Below are 18,371 nucleotides of genomic sequence, written 5' to 3' on the forward strand. Positions count from 1 at the left end.
TGGACATGGTGGCTGATGGGTATGGGGAATGGCAGGAAGAGATGAGATGTGGAGGAGCCTTTGGGACTTGGAGTTGCCCTGGATGGTGCTTCAGGGGCAATCACCGGACCCTGTAAATCCTCCCAGGGCCCACTGGATGGAATGGGGGAGGGTGTGGGCCATGATGTGGACCAATGACCATGAGGTGCAGAGATACCCAGAGATGTACTTACCAAATGCAATGGATGTGTCATAATGATGGGAGTGAGTGTTGCTGGGGGGGGGGGAGGGGTGCGGTGGGGGTGGGGGGGTTGAATGGGACCTCATATTTTTTTAATGTAATATTTTTACAAAATCAATTAAAAGAAAAAAAACTTATTGCACATAAACCAGAGAGTAGGAGTTGCAAGCCTAAAGTGTATTCACCAGGTGCAGTGAATGTGCCACAATGATGGAAGAGGTTATTGATGTGGGAGGAGTAGTGTAGGGGGGTGGGGGTACATGGGGACCTCAAATTTTTTGAATGTAACATTTAAAAGAAAATAAAGAAGATAAAAAAATCTAAAAAAAAAAAAAAAGAAAAACACATAGTGAATGAACAGAAAGCAGACAACAGAGGGAATGGGAGAGGAATAAAGAAATCTTTAAAAACAAAACAAAACAAACAGCTGACATCTTCATATATGGTCATGGAGGCGTCACATCTTCCCAAATTCTTCCAGTATAAACTTGTACTTTTCTAAAGATTAGTTACCTTCATTTTCTGTATTGACCAAAAATAAGAAAAAATGTAGAAACAAATACTAGAGATTAAGAACAGAAGAACTCCTATCCAAAAATTGCAATTTTATATAATCTATTGAAATAGTACATTGATTAGAACCCCAAACAATAAGTAGCAATTGATTATAAACCTATTATAAGTATTGTTTTAATTACATGTCCTAAAAACATTACCTACATAGTATGAGCTACTATATGTACTAAGTGGCTTTTAGTTTACTTTTTACTTGGCCCATTAGGCCAATACTAAAAAATGTTTATCATTCAAGTGGAAATTCAATAGGGAATGCTGAAATTTTTTGCTTTATAGTTGGTTTTGCTCCAAAAATCAGTCTGAAATGACTTTTAATTGGGGGGGGGGGGGACAGGGGAAGCATAGGGAGGAAAACCTATCATCAAAGAACTGAGTCCCTCTTTTAATAGTAATTGTGGAGTTAAATTCTGGGCCATGCTTTACAAATCTGTACCACCTATAAGCAATAATTTGTCATCATTTTAATGGAGGGTAATATTTATACTAAGTTAAAGTTTTGTTCAAATTATGTAAAAGAGATTACACAAGAAACTTAAGACCTAACTGTACTGGCATACTTAAAAATTTTAATTTTTTGGAACAGAAAAATTAACAGAAAATCTTTGTCTTGTTCAAAATATTTATAAGCATGCTATTTTTTTTTTAAGAATTTATTTCTCTTCCTTCCCCCCCATTGTCTGCTGTGTCCATTTGCTGTGTGTTCTTCTGCGTCCGCTTGCATTATCAGGCATACCAGGAAACTGCATCTTTTTTTTTTGTTGCATTATCTTGCTGCGCCAGCTCTCCGTGTGTGTGGCACCACTCCTGGGCAGGCTGTGCTCTGTAACGTGGGGCGGCTCACCTTGCAGGGTGCACTCCTTGCATGTGGGGCACCCCCATGTAGGGGGTGCATGGCACGGCACTCCTTGCATGTGGCAGCATTGCGCGTGGGCCAGCTTACCACACGGGTCAGAAGCCCCTGGGTATCAAACCCTGGACCCTTCCTATGGTAGGTGGATGCTCTATCAGTTGAGCCACGTTCACTTCCCTATAAGCATAATATTTTTACATAATAAACATTTGTTTAAAATAATGATAAAAAGTGATACAAAACTAAAAATGTCCTCTTACTTGCATCTTAGAAAACAAAAATATACTAAATATCAATGTTGTCATCTTTTTAAAATTAAGGAATAGTATATTTAAACATGGAAAATAAGATTTCATTTGGGTTTATAATCAACATTTTCATTTCTAAAAGTATGTAGGATTAAATGATTTCATATATCCTCATCAGAGCACTGAAACTAATTAAAAACTGTTTAATTAATGATATCTGGAAATAAAAGGTTTAAACATTTTTAAAGACTTTCTCACCAACAATCAGCAAAATAACAAACACACCAATAAACATGTTTCTTTCATCTAATATTTTAATCTTGCTTCCATTCCAAGATCTTCAGAGTAAGGGGGAAAAACCCATATATCTAGACAAAAAACAATTTTCAAGACAGAAGTAAAATCCATAAATCAAGATTTTATATTTACTTTAAAAAGGACATATTCAAAGCATTTAAATAACATTCGGGTAATACAGAAAAGCTCTCACTAAAATATAAAACTGAAGTTTTGCTTAGGGAGAAGAAAAGTTCTTATTGACGAAATTAAATTTCTAAGATGTCTTTCTCATCTAAGTTTTTAAAGAAACACTTCGTGAAATTTAAATTTGCTGGCTGCTAAAAACTACATTAAGTTAAAACTCATAAAAAACATTTTCAACCAATTTCAAAAGCCATTTTAAAAACCAAAATACATTCTACTATATTCCAGTATATTACATATTCCAATACAGACTGGTGTTTTAAAAAGCATTCAGTACTTACTTGAAGGGCTTCAAAGAAAATTATGAACACCAGAATCTGAACCTAGCTTTTCAAATTTCATTCTAATCAAATGGCTAAAATAAGTAAAAACAAACTGTATACTTGTCCAAACCTATCAAGATACAAGACTACAAAGTACTTAGCACTGCCTGACAAAACAGTTTTCCAAGAGCGGTTTTATTGATAGAAATTGGTAACCAGTTTTTCTATTAGATTTCTATCATTATACAACTAAAACTGCTTCCATAAAGACACTGGTAAGAAATCAGATTTCCAGCAGAAATCTATCTCCAGGCCTCTGCACTCACCCTGGCAAGAACTAAACCTACACATACTCCCCTTAGGTATTTAATTTCTTTCCTGAAATAGAGCTTCCATAAATATTACAATATTAAGGACTAAATTTTAATGAACACAAATCAGAGGAAATGAAGGAATGTTCAATTCCCATTCAACTAAAAAGTCTGTATCCAAGTTGTATTTTTAACTTCCCCATGACTCTTTAAAAAAGATGAAAACAAAGTTTCTGTACTAATGACTTTATTCATGAATCCATAATGAAATACAAAATAGCAAAGAACATGAAAAATTCTCAGATATTTATCAACCAAATACATGAGAGAATACATCTACTTTTCATTTAACTAACAAAAATGCCTTAAATGCGCATGCAAATATAAATAGTCTCCATTTTGCAGAACTTCAAGGTAGTGGGCATTTCCTCCATATTGTTTGTCAGAAAAGCTCATGTTATACTGTAAAATACATACAATTCAAAAGAAATCAAAATGTAACTGATAGCCATTTCATGGCTAATCTTGATAAAGTGCTACTTTCATACTGAAAAGGACAATTAGTAGAGGTTAAAATTTTTTAAATGCTGAACCATCATTCTGAATGCATTAAAAATTTTTCTTTAGTACTGATTGTGTTCATCACATTCATATTCCCAAATATGAGGCCATAAACACTATTTTGCAATAAAAAAAAATCTTTTAGTTCACAGGTTATTTCCTGTAAGTTAAAAATAACTACATCATTGCTAAATGAAGCTTTTCATGATACAGGAGTGTTTTAAACATGATCTTTGTTTTAAACACGATCTTTGGTTTCAAGCTGTCTGATAACCTTTTTAGTGGATGGTTGTGGCCAGTAAAATATTCATAAAACAGCACACTAAACTTAAATTGAACCACAAAAGCAAACTGGGTCAATGGCCTAAGGGCAACAAGTGGCGCATACCAAGAAATCTGGCAAGATGACTTCCCTGAAATCCACAACTGGCATGTTAAGTGTTAAAGGAAGTCAGAGTTGTGGAGGAGAAACTCAAACTCACCTCCCTTCAGTGACCTAAATCAACTCATTAATGATATTAATCATTGAGCCATTTCAAAATATATCTGTTGAGAAGAAATTAGTTGGAAAAAATCTGAAGGCACAAAGTTGCAACTCTTAAATTGATAAATAAGACCAACTAAAACTACATACACAAGCCTGGGTATGTCTGACCCAAGTGCATAAACACATCTCATGTTTAGAGGATGAGTATTACCACTGCATAGAATAGATTTTAACACATGGAAGAACTCTATGCCTGTGGGTACACATATCCCAAAAGTCAAAACTAGCTAGTGGTTTTCCAGAATTGATGAAACTTTGATTGATGCAAAAGTTGGCTCTTTCCTAAAATGAAAATGCTGAGGTTCTAAATTAATAGAGCAAAGGGATAAAGTAACATTGGAAACTATAAGAAGTCAAAGTGAATCCCAGAAAGTACATGTTCAATTTCACAACTGAAGGCTGCTGATGATCTCGTCTCGTTCTCCTTGAATAATCAAATGCAAATGTCTTTTAGCAATGGCAGCATTCAAATCCCACAGAAAATCAAGTAGTGCCCCCTGAAGGAGCCCCTCCATTGGTACAAACTGTAAAACCTGCTGGGGTACATCAGAGTTGAGCAAAGTGTCCAACAATTCATTCACATTCTGCAGATACTGGAAAACTGGATTTGGAAGGTCCTGATAACCAACACAGAGCAGGACCGCACAACACCTCAGGGGCTCAGAAGATATGGGGCATGAAAATGTGATGAATCTGAAACAGCCTTGGAGCACAAAGATCAAACCAGCCATAAATCTTGTGAAACAAGAAAGTACAGGCAAAATCATAGCATCTCCTGTATGAAGCTGCTGTAATGAACGCAGAAGGCAGTCCAAAAATAACTGCTGGTAAACTGGGTCTCCATCATGAAGCAATGAACAGCTGAAATTCATGAGTTCAGCTGATTCCAGGAACTGAACTTCCAGTGGTATATGCACTTTGCTACCATGGAGAGCTGGCAAACCCACAAGCAGGCACTTTAGTTGGTTGTTGGGTCCTACAACCTGCTCCTCCTGAAGGCACTTGGTAAGGCTAAACAACTCAGAAAATATCAATTCTTCAGAATAAACATGACAACAATACTGCTGTTTTGGCCTAAACTTGGAATCCAAATTCAGAGCTCCTCCTAATGACTTTTCAATTGCTTCATTAAGAGTCTTTAAAATTTCACCATCACAGAAAGGAGAACACTTTACCTTTGGCAGTTTCTTTCCCTCTAAAATATGCCATAAGTGACACTCAAGATTGGAAGCTGACCCTTCCAAAAGAGAACTCTGCCCAGGATGATATTCAGCATGTTCTTCGGCCCAACTATTAAAGTATCCTTTTGCCACTTTATCTTTCCATGAAAGGGTTTCCAGCATCTTCCTTTCATTATAGGTTTTAAAATATCTGCTCCTCTGCCCAAACCATTTTGTATTTGTACTACAGCCAATATTGGATTTTTTTACTAGCCAATTATTTCTGGAAAGAGGTTTCAATTGAAACTTTTGCATGAAATATTGTACAGCACAGTTCCTTAAATTATTCAGTTTTGCTTGTTTCTCTTTTCCCATGCACTCAAACAGGCGAATGTTCTCAGAAATAGTGTCTAGCTGATATTTATGAAAGAACACACAGCACTCTTCATGTTTTTTAAGAAAAGATTCAGGAATTACATGATGGGGGAAGAGAGCTTTGTTGGTCATTTCAGTCCCAAAATTCAGCATCAACTTAGATAACAAAGGACGGAGAGCCTCTTGTCCCTTATAGTGGAGACATACCACATAGACTTCTGAGTTTCCTGCCTTGCTGGTAGCAGGCTTGAAAACATGAACTTGGTCAAAGGAACAGTTCAGCAGGTACATCAAGTTTATAGAAGAATGCTCAAACAAAGTAAACATCTTCAGAACAAAAGAACCACCAACTGCAAGAGTTGTCAGAGCAGTGACAACTTCACAGTAATGCAAAGAAGAGACTAAAGCTTCTTGTTCACCTGGGTTTCCCTGGCAATCAAAACTCCCATCTGCAGTGATCAAGTGAATGGTAGCCATGCTGCTTATGAAATTCTGAAGTCCAGTCAGATATTTCAGGGTCATGATATCACCAGTGTTATCTGGGCCAAAGTACCACCAATGCAAGGTATTTGCAATAAGCCGGTCATCCATAATCATCATAAGATTGTCATTTGCTTCATGGTATGGATTCAGAGTATTGGCTACCCAACTCCAATCACAGGGGAACCGATGAGATTTTAAGTAGTGATTGAGACTAGCTATAAAAGCTCCAGGAGCTTCACAAAGGTGTAGAGAATTCAGTTTTCCATTCTGAAAAGCTTCCTGTGGAATAAGTGGAAAGCTGCACAAAATTTCATGAAACTTACACCAGGCTTGAGTACAAAGTTCAGCATTCACAGACTTTCTTACGTGAGAAATTATTTTTCCAGCTTTATTAGTGAAGGCAGTGTGCTCATGCCACTCATCCAGTTTCTTATCACTCAGTAGGTTTTTTACTTCATTTAGGGAGTTCTTCAAATCAAGTAATGCATTAAATTCCACATGGTCAGAAGTGAAAATCTCACTGGCATCTGGTAACTGCCACTCATTATTAAGTGGCTTACCATAAGAAAAAATCTTTGCAAAGAGTTCAATAATGTCAGCAAGAACATCTGGGCTAAACATCTCAGGACTTGCTATCTGAGAAAGTGGAGGCTTTTTGCACTTACTCATTTTCAAAATAAAATCTAGGAAGAAAAAATATAATAAAATTAATCAAATTTACTAGTGAGTGAAATCTCATCAAGTACAAATCTGATCATATTCATAATAAAACCCATAAAATGGGAAGCCTAATGTAAGCACACTATGTTACATAATAAAATAAAGAGTGTAGGTTTTGCTATCTGACAGACCTGGGTTCAAATTCCAGCCCTGCCACTTACAGCTTCAGGTAAATTACTTTATATCTCCAAGTCTGTTTTTCCTTATTAAAAAAACAGAGATATCATTTTGTTAAAATGAGGATAAACCATACTTGCATTAAAAAACATATACCAAAGAATATTCATCAGTGACTAGCAGCTCTTATTATCAAAGTAACCCATCTAGCTCCTCCCCAAAGTTCTCCTTTACCCATGGTTATGGTATCACCATAGGGCTCCAAATACACACAAACACACAAACAGGTTCATCCCTGCACATGACCTTCGGTGAAGTATTTACAAGTGACCTACAGTTTTTCTTAGTTCCTTCCATACCTCACCTCTGTCCAAGTAGGGGTACTATACCTGAACCCAGACCTGGTTCTGCTACCAGGCCTGACACCAGCTACTCACCCACCTATCAGGACTGCTGAATACAACCTCTGTCCAGATTTCACTATCCTGCTAAAACATGCACTTTGGGGGTGCCAATCATCTGTATGGGCCACCAACTTTCATCACCAACATTGCCTGGATCCTATGCTTACCTGATTAGTTAGCCTCCTTTACCTTGTTGCTAAAATTGACCTATAGCTCACCTCAGCATGTATCTAAACTACAGATTCCTGCTTCATCTAGTCTGGTCATACAACCACCAATAAACTTTCTAAGTCATGCTTACACTACAAAATATCATTATTTCTTCTTGGCACTAAAACTTCTTAAAACTTTGATAGAGTTTTAAACAGAAAAAAAGTATCCTTACTGAATATATAAGTTACAGTTACCCTACATTCTATGTTCTATCACTACTAAGAAACCAAAACATCTGTCCCCTCGAGAAGGAAAAGAATATAAGAGAGTAAGAGAAAGGAGCATAGCTTAATGCAAAGTGTTGGGAAGTTCTAAATTCCACCAGAGGCAGCAATGAGTATAACATAGTACCTGTCAGTGCAGTGTTAATCCATAGGTGTTTTAGTTCATGAATTTTGCATTTATTTCGCATATATTCTAAACCAGTTTTCCAAAAAAATCTAAATTTGTTCAACGCGAAAACACTGATAACTAAATCACCATCTCACACACACAAAATACATATTTGATGATTAAAATGGGAAGGTGAGCTACTGTCACAATAAATACAATAGTATCCAGATGACTTCATTCTACTAGCATTTACTTTGTATTGTTCTTCTAGCACTTTTTGCATCCTTTCTTATTTTATGTTTAAATTACTTACAACATGTCTACTAGTTCTGTAAGTTCCTTGAAGCAAGATTTTTAGTCGTTTGTTTGCCACAGTATATTTAACAAATTGACAAATTACATGTAAATAGACTATCACGATTCCCCACTAATATTTTTTCTCACCTTAGATCAATTATTTTTTTACTGTTAGAAACTACATTTAGACAAATTTCTGAAGAAGGCAAAAAGGAGGCATTTCCACTGTGGAGATGGTTCTTAACAAAGTCGAATATAGACTTGCCTTGGGACCCTGCAATACCATCGGTAGGTATACACCCAAAAGAACTGAGATCAGTGATACGAATAGATATCTGCACATCAATGTTCACAGCAGCATTATTCACAATAGCCAAAAGTTGGAAATAACCCAGGTGTCCATCAACTGATGAATGGATAAACAAATTGTGGATTATACACAATGGAATGTTATGCAGTGGCAAGAAGAAATGAAGTCGTGAAACATATGTCAACATGGATCAATCTGGAGGACACTACGTTGAGTGAAGCAAGCTATATACAAAAGGACAAATACTGTATGAATGCCCTATTATTAACTGAATATACTATGTAAAATATATTATATGAAATATGAGTATGGGTAGAATTATACATATAAAACCATTTTTCATTGAAGCTGAACAAATATAAGTTAATACTACACAATGTTAATATCAGACCAAAAAAGAACCCCATTATACTAAGTAAAGGAGACCAGATACAGAACACTATATATTGCATGATTCCATTTACATAAAATGTAAATATAAATCAATGCATAAAAATGAAAGATGTTATATAGGTCTGAGGAAGGAATGCTAAGGGGTTTGGAGTCTTTCTTTTGGAGTAATGAAATTGTTCTAGAATTTTTAAGATGATGAATGTACATTGTGATTATACTAAAAGCCACTGACTACATACTTTGGATAGAATAGTCAGAAACAGCCTCTATGTATAGTGGTGGAAGCATAGAGAGATTGAGAGGTGAGGAATTCTCGTTTCTTTTTTTGCTTATTATTATTAATATAGATAAAATGAAAGTGCTCTAATAATGATTGAAGCGATGAATTCACAACCATGTGCATATAGCAAATTTCACTGATTGTAAATCTTGGAGGAACTGTATGCTTTATTAATATGTATAAATAAAATTGATTTTTTAAAAAAGGAGGCATTTCTAAATCTACTATTATCTATATATGGTCAAATAGAAGTTTATTACAGTAAGTTCTGTCTTAATTTACATGGTGCTTATTTCACACTACAACCACATTCAGAACTCAGTCTACAAAGAAAGAGGTTTGATTTTAGTCATTAACCTCACATACTAATTAATGGTTGTAGTTAAGCTCTGAAATCCTTACCTAAGCTAATAGGTAATTACCTGCACATGAAAACAACAAAAGGCCTCAAAACACTCCACTGTTCTTCCTACTTTAGCTATGGTACAGAGACCAAAGTTATGAATTACAGTGAATAATATTTAGTTTGACAATCCGTAACTGTATATGTACTTACCCAAACATTATGTTTCATACTATCAGACATCTGGAATCCAACCACCTCTCACCCACCTCCTAACTTTCAGATTGTAGATAGTGTTATCTCTTGGATTACTACAACCTTCTAATCCGTCTCTTTGCTTCTATCCTTATCTCATACAGTCTATTCTGAAACATCCAGACTAGAATAACAGTGTAGAATCTAGGTTGTGTCACTGCTCTGCTCAAAACCTTGCAATGGCTCCCCATTTCACTCAAAATAAACGCCTAAATTCTTAGAGTAGCTACAGCGCCCTACAAGATTTCTGCCCTCCAGCCCCACCCTTCCTCTCTAACCTTTCTACTATTACCGACCCCGCATCCCCTTACTCCTTCTGTTCCAGAAACAAGCCTTCTTGCTGTTCACTGAAGGGAACAGGCATATTCCAGTCTTTGCACTGGTTGGTCTCTCTGCCTGGAATGCTCTTCCTCCAGAGCTCTCCTTCAAGCATTTGCTTAAATGTTTTCCTCTGTGAAGCATATGCTGAGACTCATTTAAATTTGAATCTTGCACTCCCAATGCCCCTCACCTCGTACTTTTTTTCTTTTTTCCATGACACTTGTTTACTTCTAACATATAAGTTACTTATTTTACTGTTTATTGTTAGTCTTCCCCAAACTAAATTGTAAGACTCACAAGGAAAGGGATCTTCATCTTTTTATTATTCATGTATCAACCTGAGAGGTTATGAAAGTGCTTCATACACAGTGAGCACTCAATAAGAATTCCTCACATAACTGAACGGTTATCTCAGAAATGTCACAACTTCTTTGTTCAGCTTCTGAAAATAAGTCATAAGAATGCATTTCAACCTCACGCAAGAACTTCAGTGTGTGACTTATTTTTTAAAATGCACTTGGTTTGGAATATGTATGGAAAAAATTATTCCACTCTGTGTTCCTCTGTCTCTTTCATTAAGCACTCCAGACCTCTGTAGCATCTCAATTGCTAGGTGGGTAGGTATTAAAATTCTTTCTTTGCAGACTCGGATAGGAAGTTATTATGGAGCCATCTGCTTGAGGGCACAGAGAGAACTGCTGCAAAATTCGTAGACCTAACACAAACCTACAAGATCCCCTCAACAACTGTTAACTCTCCAATTAACACTCACAAAGGAGGTTTAGAAGTGTTTTCGCCAACTCGTCCTCCCAGCAACCGTGAAAATAATTGCTAACGTGTATCGAGCGCTTACTTGGTGCCAGAAGCACCCATCTCATCTGGTAGAAGTTAAGTTCCAAGCTCCGGTCGAGCGACCCGGCTCCTGACCTGGAGAAAATCCAGTCCTGGCCCTGCCCGTCTCAGGCACTGGAGTGCCTAAGCAGGAACCCGGGCCTGATTACCTTCGCTCACGCCCACCTCGGGCCACTGGGTCAAGGGACACCGCGCTTCACTCGCTTTCCTCACGCGCGGGGGCCATTCTCCACTTCCGCCCCCGGCGCGGCTTCCCGCGGCTGCTCGGTGGTTCCGCAGCGCCCGAAGGCCGGAAGGAGACCCGGACCCACCCTCGCAGCACCGGGAGCGGGAACAGATGCCCACCTCCGGGCCGCGCCCCCGCCGAACGCCGCCAACCGCGGCCCGAGGGCCCTGACGGACCCTGCGCATGCGACCTTTGAGGCGCGGTGGCGACACGTGCGTCAACGTTACGCACGTCGGCGACTTTCGCTGCGTCAAGTCCTCGGCTACCTTGTTTTTGTTTCTCCGCTGGTGAACTGAAGCTACAAAGGGGTAGCCTCCATGCCCCGGGTGCTAGGGCGACGGGAGCTGCGCGCGCAGGCGGAGTGCCATTTGGCCCCACCCACTGAGGGCGGGGGGTTCGGGTGGGGCGGGGCCAATCTGTGGGGACGCGCTGGCTCCGCCCACCGAGCCGGTGTCTTCCCGCGAAGGCGTTGTAGCGCGTTTGTAGTCTAGTTTGGGTAAAATCTGGCCCTCGAAGTTACAGGCCAAACTGAGGAAACTTTGCGAGGTGATTCTGTGTTTTTATATACGTTAGATCAATTGTTAGCCAATAAAACAAAGAAAAATGACTTCAGTAGAAAAATGGACAAAGGTGAGGAAAAGCCGTCCAATAAAAAAATTTCCAATAGCTAATAAGGATATTTTAAAAGAATTGAAATGGCAAACAACAATCAGTTTTATTTTCACCCAGTTGGCAAAGACTAAAAAGATTAAGAATGGTTACTGTTGGTGAGAGTAAGGGGAAACAGGTTCATATATTTTAGGTAGGAATGAAAATCAGCATAAACTTTACAGAAAGCAAACTTTAATTTGGGTGTGCACTTTAACACAGCAATTCACACTCCTAGCAATTTACCCTTAGAAAATGATGAGACCACTGGTACTGACTTTGGAAAACTTTATTTTAGCACCTTGATAGCAACAACAAAAATGGAAACACTCTAATGGTCTACTTTAAGGAAATTATTGTTCTTTGATGTATCTATATAATGGGATACAAGGAAACCATTAAAAAAGATTAATGGCTATGTGTGTCAACAGTATTGCATGAAAATAGGAAAGTGTAGAACTGTGTGTAGAGTTTGAAATATTTATGCATTTATACAAAGAAGAAATACATAATGCATTTTCTACAAGTGTTCCAGTACTTGCACCAATAGAGAAAGGATTGTCTTTTCAATAAACGGTGCTAGGTCATTTGGATATCAATGGCTATCAATGTGAAAAAAATTATTTGGACTTTTGTCTCACATCAAAAACAAACAGTTCCACTTGGATTGCCAATCTATATTTTAAAAGTAAAACAAAGTTTTTAGCAGAAAACAGAACAACATCTTCATGATGCTGAAGTAGGCAAAAACTTTTTAACAGGACACAAAAAACTAAAAAGAAGGAAACCCTTATAAATTGGACTATATTAAAATTAATATCTGTTCATCAAAAGACACCATATGAAGTGGATATGGTTCAAGTGGTTGAGCACCCAACTCCCAATGGGAGGTCCTGGGTTCAATCTGTCACATAAAAAAAAAAAAACACCATAAAGAATGAAATGGCAATCTACAGAGTGAAAGAAGCTTTCACTATATATATATATATATATAACAAAGGATTTATACCAGAATATGTAAATAACTCCTATAAATAAGAAAAGATAGATACCCCAATAGAAAAATGGGAAAAGACTTGAACAGACCTGTCATAGAAGATGATATCAAAAGGCCAATAAACATGAAAAGTTGCTCAACTTCATTTGTTTTGGGGGAAATGCAAATTAAAACTGCAGTGAGATACCAGTACACACATACCAGAATGGCTTATGTTTAAAAATAACCTGAAAGTATAAGTGTTGGAACACATGAGGAGCAACAAATGGAAAGATGCTTAGTATAAAAAGATCTTCCAATTTCACTGGTTGGTAGTTGGTTTTTTCTTCTTTCAATTTTTTTAGGTATAACTAGCATACAGTGATGCTCATGTGTACTGTTCGACTGGTTTTGACAAATACCCACCAAATATCCCAGAAAGTTCCTTGAGCCCCTTCCAAATCAATCTCCTACCCCCAAGAAGCAACCATTTACCTGTTTTCTATCACTATAGATAAGTTTTGCCTATTCTAGAATTTTATATAAACTGAATCACAGTGTATACTTTTTTTTCCCAGCCTCTTTCTACCTGGCATATTGACTTAGATTTATCCGTGTGTTTTTTAATGTAGTAGTTTGTTCCTTTCTATTGCTTAAGTAGTATGCCATTGTATAGATGGACCACAATTTATTATCCATTCTCCTATTGATGGGCAGCTGGGTTGTTTCCAGTTTTGGACTATAATGAACAACCTGCTATAACCATTCTAGTACGAGATATTTTTGTGAGTATATGTTTTCTTTACTCTTGGGTAAATAAATCCCTAGCACAGAGTGGCTGGGTCATTGGGTATATCAGGGTTTCTCAACCTTGTCACTATTGCTATTTTGAAAATCACCAGAGCAATGTGTGTGTGACTTTTTAAGAATCCCCTAAACAGTTTTGCAAAGTGTTTGTACCATTTTACATTCTCCTACAATGTATGAATTCTGGTTGCTTCAGATCCTCACCAAATTTTGGTGGTGTCCATCTTTTGCATTTTAGCCACCAATGGGAAATGGTTGCTTTTTAAAATCTGATTCTTAATAAATATTAATAAAAAGTATAAAGCAATAGTCCTTTTGTGGGACTAAAGACTGGATGGAGATGTGGCCTCTTAAACAAAATCACTGTTCCTTGCAGTTTATAAATATTACCAGGAATATTCCAAACTACAAAGCTTTTAGTGAGCCAACCCTAAAATAATCACATTAACACTTATTGAATGCATAATATGTGATAAGTACTGAGATAATTGCTTTCCTTTTTTCCTCTCAACAACTCCGTGAGGTAGATACATTGTCCTCGTTTCCTAAACAGAGAAATCAAGGTTCAAAATGATTAAGCAATTTGCTAAAGGTCATGTAGTCAATAATTAGCAGAGTCAAGATTTGACCTAGGTATGCTTCACTCCAAGGCCAATCCGTCCTGCAAAGGATTCTTAGAAATTGTCTCCAGTAATTTAAAAACTTTACAATCCATATTCATGGCCAGAAATGATTTGCAGTCTGCCAGTAATTAAAAAAGAGAGAGAGATTGATTAATTTTGCCATGAACTCAGGAGGGCAGATTGTTGACAAAGTTTTTTTAAAAGGTAAATATAAATGAACAAAATTAGTATCTGATAAAAGTTGAAAGAAAATTTGCTAGGCATACACTAACATTTTTGCAAATTCAGGTAAAAATGCAGTTAGGTAAATGCATTTAGTATCCACTTTACATATATATCCTAACAAGCATTTGTAGTGTCTGAATGCAAGTTAGCTACGATTAATTATTCTTGCCAGTTCCTGAGTGTTCCTTGTATTCAGCTGGCATGACAATGAGAATGTAAATAACACACAAGAATTAAAATTACTGGCTCCCCAGTTTCTGTGCTGAACAGAAACAAAACTGCTTCTGTGGACATTTATCACCAATCAACACTGACTCTTTAATTATATACCCAGATAGATACTGTGAGGCAGCAATGTATAAATAATGGTCCAAAACCCCAGAAGGAGCTTTATGGCATGTTGGAAAAATTCCATATCTTCAAAGGGTATTAGGCTAACAGGTATATGTATTTGTCAAAATTTATCAAATGGTATATTTAGGATTTGAATTTGTATGTAAGTTTCACCTCAAAAAACAAAACAAAACAACTCTAGTTACTGATAAGCTGAAGTGTGTACTGACATCTGCAACTTACTCTAAAATGCATGGCACATAAAATGAATTGGCGGATGATGGAGAGAAGGATGGACTGGTGATAAAGTGAGGATAGCAAAATGCTAACAACTGTAGAATCTAGATGTTGGGAACATGGCTGGTCACTACACAATTTTATCAGCTTTTCTCTATGCTTTTTTCATAATTAAATGTTGGAGGAAATAAATAGAGATTTGCATCATGAAAGGCAGGAATGACATCTCTTGCCATTAAAAAAATAATACTTACCACAATTACCTCCTTTTTCCCCCTCATGAGCTTTGAGTGAGCAGCACTGAACTTGGTGGAGACCAGGTGAATGTTCTCATGGCTGAGTTGTCGGTACACTTATCATCAGTGGAAACCACTTACGTATGGTCTTGGTGGTTTTGACCATTAAACATTCTTTGTCACATAGCGTTCTTCTTGTCATATGGAAAGGACATTTGTTTAAAACCTAAGGGAACACAGATATCAAAATTCCTAAAGTTGATGAGGGTCATAAACTTAATAATTCTTCCAGGTTCTCTCAAATTGCCCTTGACTCGAGTTTTCAATAGCATTCACATGATCAACATTCTCATGCAGCCCTTTAAGATATCAAAATACAAGGTTGAAATGAGAAATTATAGTAAAAATTTTAAGCAACATGGTTTTTCAACTATTGAGTAGAACACCTACATGGTGATATTTGTGGGAAAGTGCTGAAACCACAGCCTGAAACCTTTTTCCTTAATAGAGAAGCTAAACAAAAATTATGAAAACAAATCGACTGATTTTAAAGTATAGATGCATTAATTATAAGGTCATAAAAATGGTTTTTGTTTATTTTTGATGCTGTACCACATAAACGTCATTTTGCATTTTAATATACATTCAGGACTAAAACTCGATACAAAATGTCTTCCTTAAAATTTATCTCTGAACAATTCATATTTTTCCTTAAATAGTTAAAGTCAACTAAACAGTATGAGTCACTTAGTAAATGGGGATAAGTATTCTCATAGATTATAAATATCATTAAAGATTATATTTAAAATGAACTTTAAAATAAGATCTATAATACAATTAAAAATATACTGACCTAAATAAATTTTTACTTAAATCATCTCTTTATTTTCTTCAATGTAAATATGACAAAAATGACTTTTTAAAAGTTTTAAGGCTTTAAGAGAAAGTGTATATTATTGTGAGAGGAGCTCAGGAGTAAAAAAAGAGTTGGGAAACTCTTATATGGGAATTCAATACAAGGGATGGCCCTCCCTCACAGAGTTTATCATGTCATTGCAGCCACCAGATGTTGAAAATAAAGGACATTATACAACTAAGGGCTATGTTGTGTGGTACAAATAAAGTGCTGCAGGAGTTTAAAGAGGGGGATATTAGCAGGGAAAAAAATGCGGAAGAACTAGGGTAAAACAGACTTTAATTTTGTCTTAAAAATTGGGAGGGAGAATGCCAGCCTCACTCAAGAAAATAGCATCTATTAAAATAATAATTTAAAAAAAAAACAGGAAAAAGGAAGGGTCATGTAGATTGCAGAAAAGCACACAAAGTGAATGAGATTAAAATGCAAAACGGACAGTGAGCAGCCAGAATATAGAGAGTCATGGGAGCAAGACTGGGGTGTTAGAATCTGCTACAACAGGATGTGGTCAAGCAGAAAAGAAAGAAGTTTGGTTCTAATAGAGTTAGGGATGCTGGTGAAAGAGACAACTGGAAATAGAAGGGATTTAGAAATCAATAAGTGGCTGAAGTTTGGGTGAGAAAACTGAATATTCAACCCTGTGGATTTTTAAGTTCTTACTTTATTATTTATTTTTAGCAATCATTATTATGCTTAATTTAGAAGAGAAATCAATACCAAAAATTCTTAAAGTACCTTCCCTAGGGACTCAATATCTTCTAATATTTCAACCCCCTGTTTACTCGCCTCCCCCTGTGACCTGTTGGGGTCAATAGGTTTCTCTCTCTGGGTTAAAATCCTCACTAACAGCCTCGTGACCCTGGGCACGGAAGACCACCGGGGCTGTCGTGAGGATTACCAAGTGAATGTTAGGTGCCTGGAAGAGGTTCTTGCCCGTACGTCGTAGCAGGTACCTGATCGACGTCAGTTGCCCCACTCTTTTACATCAGATAAGACACTAAATTCAGACCCTCCTTGCAGATATTCTCTTCTGCTGTTGCTTTTTAAATTCAAAATCCTTAATAAACCAGGGAAGGAAAAGAAGAAGAGAGACTCAGGAGAAGGGCCGGAATGGGGGAAGTCCGCCGAGGCCAAATGATTTCATTTTTGCTACTGAGGAGCTGTCAGAAAAATCTACTTTCTGTCACTAATAATTTGCGCCAGTTTCAAGGAGCAGAAAGACAACCAGCTGGATCAACACGGATGCATTTCAAAAACGATGTGGAATGAAAAAGGCAAGTGGCAGAACAGTCTCACACTACATTACCACTTATATAATATTTTAAAACACACAAAAACTCTTCTATTTAATGTTAATTGATACAAATATTGTAAAAATATTAAAAACATGTTGGAGGGTGGAGCGGAAGTGGCTCGAGTGGTTGAACACCTGCTTCCTACATGGGAGGTCCTGGGTTTAGTTCCTGTGGCACCTAAACAAAACAAAACAAAAAACAAAAACAAGCAAACCAACGAAATAACCAACTCGGGAGCCCATGTGGCTCAGTGGTAGAATGCCGGTTTCCCACATATGAAGTCCCAAGTTCAAAACCCAGCCCTGGTACCTCAAAAAACAACAAACATGGATGAGAAAAATACACACCAACTCCTAGATAATGGGAGAGGGGGTTAGGGATGGGAAAGAGGCACAAAAGGGACATCAACCATATTGGCAACATTTTTATTAAGCTCTGAAGCAATGGCAAGATATTTTTAAAAATCTAGGTAGTGCATGTACAGGTGCTATATTATTCTCTTTCTTTTTCTGAATGTTTGAAATATTTACTAAAATTTTAAAACAAAAAAGAAATCTACCACATTCCTCAATCCATTCAAATTCCCATAAAGTTTAGAAATCCCTTATTTGCTCCGTTAAATCACATGTATGAATGATTTTCAGAAATTTGTATGTTTCTCAGATCCAGCTTGAAAGAGCATAATGAATCTATTTGGTCTACTAAAAAATAAATGGTGTTTTTGTGTTATGTTTACATTACCAAAATATATTTGAAATTCTGAAAAACCTGGGTCGAAGTAAACATACTATCACATCATTATCAGGTTTTTATTTTATTTCATTTTGTTTTATCAGTGGCCAATAGCAATAAAACATTACATTTTTTGGGGTGCTTTGTAGTTAACAAATTGCTTGTGTATACAGGAGGATCGAGAATTGCCAACAGGTTTCAT

The 18,371-nt window shown here is 36.9% G+C and overlaps 1 protein-coding gene across 9 annotated transcripts; it reads right to left on the bottom strand.

The window, feature by feature from the left end:
- Positions 1-2,190: 2,190 nt before the first annotated feature.
- Positions 2,191-11,530, bottom strand: CMTR2 (cap methyltransferase 2). 9 transcript variants are annotated; one of them, XM_004448834.4, is made up of 2 exons: positions 11,408-11,530; positions 2,191-6,760 (listed from the first exon to the last, which is right to left on the bottom strand). In XM_004448834.4, the coding sequence occupies exon 2, from the start codon at positions 6,744-6,746 to the stop codon at positions 4,446-4,448; it is 2,301 nt and encodes a 766-aa protein (XP_004448891.2). In that variant the 5' UTR covers positions 6,747-6,760; positions 11,408-11,530; the 3' UTR covers positions 2,191-4,445. The 9 variants fall into 9 exon arrangements, with proteins under 9 accessions (XP_004448891.2, XP_071065192.1, XP_004448889.3 ...); XM_071209091.1 differs by having other exon boundaries at positions 9,701-11,524; XM_004448832.4 differs by having other exon boundaries at positions 10,836-11,508.
- Between the last annotated feature and the right edge of the window lie 6,841 nt (positions 11,531-18,371).

This window comes from Dasypus novemcinctus, chromosome 18 (assembly GCF_030445035.2).
Source record: "Dasypus novemcinctus isolate mDasNov1 chromosome 18, mDasNov1.1.hap2, whole genome shotgun sequence".
Taxonomy (NCBI): domain Eukaryota; kingdom Metazoa; phylum Chordata; class Mammalia; order Cingulata; family Dasypodidae; genus Dasypus; species Dasypus novemcinctus.

Coding starts and splice junctions, on each gene's coding strand:
- CMTR2 (XM_004448831.4), bottom strand. CDS start 11,326: ATGCGCAGGGTCCGTCAGGGCCCTCGGGCCGCGGTTGGCGGCGTTCGG. Junction 6,761..11,064: donor CGAGGTGGGCGTGAGCGAAG/GTAATCAGGCCC, acceptor TTTTCTTCCTAG/ATTTTATTTTGAAAATGAGT.